The sequence below is a fragment of the Lactuca sativa genome, chromosome 3 (genome assembly GCF_002870075.4).
Source record: "Lactuca sativa cultivar Salinas chromosome 3, Lsat_Salinas_v11, whole genome shotgun sequence".
Taxonomy (NCBI): domain Eukaryota; kingdom Viridiplantae; phylum Streptophyta; class Magnoliopsida; order Asterales; family Asteraceae; genus Lactuca; species Lactuca sativa.
The window spans coordinates 311,939,056-311,944,850 of NC_056625.2; the positions used below are offsets into that span (position 1 = coordinate 311,939,056).

At 34.2% G+C, this 5,795-nt stretch overlaps 1 protein-coding gene across 1 annotated transcript; it reads left to right on the forward strand.

Annotated features, from left to right (window-relative positions):
* Nucleotides 1-4,233: 4,233 nt before the first annotated feature.
* Nucleotides 4,234-5,315, forward strand: LOC111920228 (zinc finger BED domain-containing protein RICESLEEPER 2-like). The gene is made up of 2 exons (XM_023915812.1): nucleotides 4,234-4,569; nucleotides 4,620-5,315. The coding sequence occupies exons 1-2, from the start codon at nucleotides 4,234-4,236 to the stop codon at nucleotides 5,313-5,315; spliced, it is 1,032 nt and encodes a 343-aa protein (XP_023771580.1).
* Nucleotides 5,316-5,795: the final 480 nt, after the last annotated feature.

The window sequence follows — 5,795 nt, forward strand, 5'->3', positions numbered from 1 at the left end:
GATGCTATGTGCTAGTGATAGTAGGGGAGATAGTCCCGGTTTACCGGTCGATAGGGCCGAAGGGGCATTCATGCCCAGCCATGCTAGATAGATTATGTGATATGTGTTATATGGTAGTAGTAGGGGTGAAATAGTCCCTAGCATCCGGTCGAGAGGACCGAAGGGGAGACCAGCACCCAGATATGCTAGTTAGTATCCGGTCGAGAGGACCGAAGGGGAGGCCAGCACCCAGATATGCTAGCTAATATCCGGTCGAGAGGACAGAAGGGGTAGGTCGGGCACCTAGATATGCCTGACAATATATGTTTGATATGTGGTTATATGGTATGTGGTACAGTGGGGGAACTCACTAAGCTTCGTGCTTACGGTTTTTAGTTATTGTTTCAGGTACCTCTTCAACCAAGGGGAAGGAGCTGGCACGGTAGCGGCATATCACACACACGCTCTTGTTTTACCGCACTATGAGACATTCTGGGATTTGTACTCTGATATTATTATGATTTACGTTTTGGTTTACAGACACGAGATGTGTTTTATTAAATGATATGGCCGAATGATATTTTTCTACAAACGTTTGTAGATCACTTGATTAAAAATGAAATTTTTGGCCTGTATTTTAGGGCGTTACACTCACTAGGCTTTGGCTTATAGTTATTGATTTCAATGTTTTCAGGTACAATAGATGATCGAGGCAAGGCGAAGGCATGATCATACACATGAAAAGGTTAGGAAAAAAATGATCTTTCGGGGTCAGAGAAGTACATGGCTTGTGTTAATTACACGTTCAGATTCACACGGCATGTATGCATCCTACACACAACCCAAACATGCTAATTGTTTTCGTTAGCCTATTATTCTTTCGTATGGGTGCTTTTGGTCCTTTGTTTATCAACTTGTACCAACTTTTATGGACAATTAACATGTCTACTATGCATTAAGGACTTAATCATTCCATTCTCTTTATCCATTAAGTCCATTTAAAACCAATCCAAATGTTTAATTTTTTACTCAAATCTCCATTAGAGAGTCATGAATCTTTTTGCACAAGTGTTCATATTTGGCTAAGTGAATCATTGTGAAATAAATTAGAACCATGTGAAGCACAATGAAATAGACTAGAAAACAAACCTAAACTGAAACTACTCAATAAAATCAAATTTAGGGTTTGTCACCCAAACACTAATTCAAACCTAAGCAGTTTTAGGGGAGAGAATTACCTTGAAATCACTAGAAAACTTCCAGTCTAATTTTGATTTGACCCAAAACTCCTTGAATCCAAGCTTAATGGATGAATTCCTTCAAAACCGCCATTATTCTCTCCTTTAGCTCCCAAATACGTGATGAGGAAGAAATAGGAAGGAGGATGGAGAGTTGAGGTCTTAATACAAGTCTCTCTTATTCTAAATTAGCCACCAAGCTTCTAGTTTTTGCAATTTGGCCATAATTTTTCTTGCAACTAGACTTTTTTTATTTATACATTTTGTCCTTCTCCACCATTTTTATGACATTACTAGTCCCAAGTTCCACTTAAGTGAGTCAACTCTTGGTTAAACTATAATTTTTCCACTTTATCAAATTTCAGCCTGATTTATTAGATATGTTAATTTTGACTTTTAACTTCTCTAATTTATATATTTACTAATGATATGATTTCAATTTTATTATTTATTTATTTATTAAAGTTTTGGTTATCTTTATTTACTTAATTAAAGTGAAATTTTCTAGCCATAAAAATAGGATATTACAGATTTTGGTCAATAGAACCCTAGAGAGAATATTGTTCTTTCTATTAATTTTGGAGCATTTGAAAGTGAATGTTTGGAAATTTGGGTTATCTAAACACCCTTTGAGTTGATTTGGGTCATCACTGCCACCCTAGACAGACAGGTTGCTACCTTCGTATGTCAAACTCAAGTATTTTGATGTGTACTCAGATTAAATACCTTAGCTTGGGTTAGAGGTTAGTTTGGACATTTAAAAGACCATAGATTTTGTGGGTTTGGTGAACTCTGTTATGATATTTGAATTGTTACAACCTCGACGATTTTAAAACTACAGCTTTTAGAGTAGCAATTGGGACTATTATCTCCGCTTTTAAACTTTGAACTTTTTCATGGTAATTGAAAATTATTTTTAAAGCGTTAATCCAAATTACCTTGGCCATGGGTGATTCACAATAGGGGTGAAACTCCTTCCGTAGACCATAGACCATGAACAAGATAACGTCGAAGATGATTTTCACTCACCCAATCTTCAGGGTCTAATTCTGAAATTTCGGAGCACAAACTCTTGACTTTCAAAAAAAATTCTCCTATTGAATATTTTCATTAGGTAGTAGCAACAAGTTCATTTTCAAGGTACTATAGCCTAGGCCTGTCGAAAAAAACCGAAACTCATTCTACGCACCCGACCCGTTCCGAATTCGGGTAGAGCGGGTAACGGGTATGAACATCTGGGTAATAGGTTAACCTGATAATAGTATAGGTCGGGTTTAAGGTATGAATATTTATCTTCGGGTATACCCGAATACCCAAATTCGTTTTTTAAATAATACTAATATGTATATTATATACATGACTCGGGTGGTAGTAGGCACGCTTAAAAAAAACCCTTCAATATCTTCTTATGATCGATGCATATGACGCAAAGCTAAACCTCAAAGACGCAAAGCTAAACAGACGACACAATCGTTAAACCCTCATAGACTCCAGTTTCTTATTCCGATCCTCAAACACGCAATTCTCAACCTCCATCTTCATTAATCGTTATACCAGTCTCCTTGATCGATCAAAATCCCAAGTCTCCTGCCTTTAACAATTTTGTTTGAGTATGCAATCACAATCACAGGTTAAAAATTATGCATCCTCTTTGATTTCTTTGTTGTGTTTTTGTTAATCACAGGTTAAAATATGTTGGTTTTGATTCACACTTTGTTTAGCTTAGGCATAAATCTACAGAAAATTATGTTGGTTTTGATTTCTTTGTTGTCTAGCTTGTTGAATCTGTTTAGAAAAAACAAAAATATAAGTTGACTTGCTGCAAAAAAATCAAAAAAATAGATGTTTGATGTATAAAGTTGTCATATGTTTGATGTATAAAGTTGTCAAATGTTTGATGTATATGTTCTGGAATTAAGTTTACAAAAAATGAAATGGAATTGAATTCCTTTGTATAGATGTTTGTTGTATAAAGCTGTCAAATGATTTAGAATTTAGATATTGACAATGACAGAAGTGTTATTTGTTACTTTCTTGTCCATGAAGAGATTTAGAAATTGACATATTACATGTTTGTTTTTTTATAACTTTTTTTGTTGTTTTCTTTTTGTTAACTGTTTTTGTTTATATTTTCTTAACTTTTTTATATACTTTTAGATGTCTGAAACGAATGAGTATATTGAAGATGAGATGATTAACCTTGAAAGCCCAACCAGTGATTCAGTTTCGGTAGTAAATGAGACACAACCAAAAAAGTACAAACCAAGATCCAAAGCTTGGGATGAATTCGAAAGATTTATGGACAAAGAGGGTGTTGAAAGATCGAAATGTACGCATTGTGGTTCTGGGCGATACAAGTGTGGAGGGAAATGGTATGGTATCAAAAATCTTTGAACTCGTTTAAACAAATGTGTGCCTTACTTAGCTAAAGTAAATGTCGGTCAAACACAAATAGCTTTTGGTGATGAAAACAAATTAACATCTTGGAAATTTGATCAAAAAGAGAGTAGGAAGGCTTTGGCACACATGTTAGTAGTTGATGAACTTCCATTTAGTTTTGTGGAATGTGCGATCTTTAAATATTACAAAAGTGTTACTCAACCAATGTTTAAAATTCCATGTAGAAGTACAAGTACAACAGATACCTACCAATTGTTTCAAGAAGAAAAAGAAAAACTTCGAAGTTTTATTAAAAAAACATTGGTAGGATTTGTTTGACCACCAATACTTGGACTTCTACACAGCAATCAAGTTATATGTGTCTCACCTCCCACTTTGTAGACAATGAATGGAAATTGAAAAAAAAAAAAAAACAAGTGTTGAGTTTTTGTCCTCAAGAGAGTCATCGTGGGGTTGATATTGGATTAGTGGTTGAGAAATGTTTAATAAATTGGGGAATAAAAAATGTTTTCATAATTTCCGTTAACAACGCAAGTGTTAATGGTGTGGCAATTGAGTTTTAAAAAAAATCTTTCAAAATGTCAACGAGTGTCTCTTAAATGGGAAATGGACACACATGAGATGTGTTGCCCACATTTTAAACTTGGTGGAGCAAGATGGTATTAAAAAGGTTGATAAGCCGGTTGAGATAATTAGATGGGCGGTAAAGTGGATTAGGCAATCACCTTCAAGAATTGACAAATTCACCAAGTTTGCTAAGCTTGTTAATTCGGGTACAACGAAACACTTGGTAAGAGATGTTCCAAAAAGATGGAACTCTACTTATCGTATGTTGAATATTGCTCAAGCTTATGAAAAAACTTTTGAGAGATACGATCTAGAGGAATATGAGTTTCGTTCCGACATTGAAAACGCGGATTTATCGATTCCTTCACCGAGCAATTGGCAACATGTTAGGCATTTGTGTCATTTTTTAAAACCATTTTGTGATGTTACTGAAAGGATTTCCGGGACACTATATGTGACATCAAACACGTGTGCATTGAAGGTATTTATTCCATTCGTACACTTTTGGATGATGCTATTTCCGATGCTAGCCTTTGTGATATTGCATTGACAATGAGAGTGAAGTTTGATAAGTATTTTGGCGACGTAGAAAAAATGAATTTATTGCTCTACTTTGCTTTGATTTTTGACCCGATGAACGAAGTAAAGTATTTGGTTATATTACTTGAGGATCGTTATGGAAAAGAAAAGATGGAGGAGAAAAAGAAATATATTATGGATTCTATGTATGAATTTTATAATGATTACATTAGAATTCATTCTCCAAGTACTGCCGGGTCTAGTAATTCATCGTCGAGTTTAGGGAAACGCCAAAATCCGGATGCTACGACACCAAAACCACCATTGAGAAATAAAATAAGAGAAAAGATGAAAACAAACATAGTTGAATCAATTGGTGAGTCAGAAAAGTATTTGAAAGAAAGTTTTGAAGAAGATTCGTCAATGTTTAACATTTTAGAGTGGTGGAAAGTGAATAGTCTAAGATTTCCGATTCTATCCTTGATGGCTAAAGATTTGTTTGCCATTCACGTCTCAATTGTGGCTTCAGAATCTGTTTTTAGCACTAGCGGGAGGGTTTTGGATCCGTATTGGAGTTCTTTGACTCCTAAGATTGGTTTCAGGATGGTATAAGTGACAACATCGATTTTTAACAAGATTGAGAAAACCTATAAGAAATTGATAAAGATAGTTGTTTATCTTAAATATTTTTTAATATTTTGGCATGTTATGTTTTGTCATTTTAATGCTTAGACTATTTGTATAGGATTGGGAGAAGTTGATACGTCTAATTAGAGTTCGGATTGGATATGGAAATGAATATGACAACGTGAAGATGCAAGACTTTTTTTTGTTATGTTTAGACTTTTATGTTTTGAGTTGGATTATGACTTATTAATTTTATTCTTTTGTTATGATTAAACTTTTATTATTTCGTTGGGTTGTGTTTAGACTTTTTTTGTTATGTTTAGACTTTAATTATTTAGACTTTTTTTGTTGTGTTTAGACCTATTATTCCATGCTAATCATATTCATGGCTTTTTCTTTTCTTTTTTTATCAAAATTTGGAATGGAATTAAAAAATTACATAACATGTTATAATGACTTGTATTA

What these genes read in the sequence shown, in the direction of transcription:
- LOC111920228 (XM_023915812.1), top strand. Translation starts at nt 4,234, where the DNA reads ATGAGATGTGTTGCCCACATTTTAAACTTGGTGGAGCAAGATGGTATT. An exon ending in CACCGAGCAATTGGCAACAT is followed by an intron (nt 4,570 to 4,619) that starts GTTAGGCATTTG and finishes TGTTACTGAAAG; the next exon opens with GATTTCCGGGACACTATATG.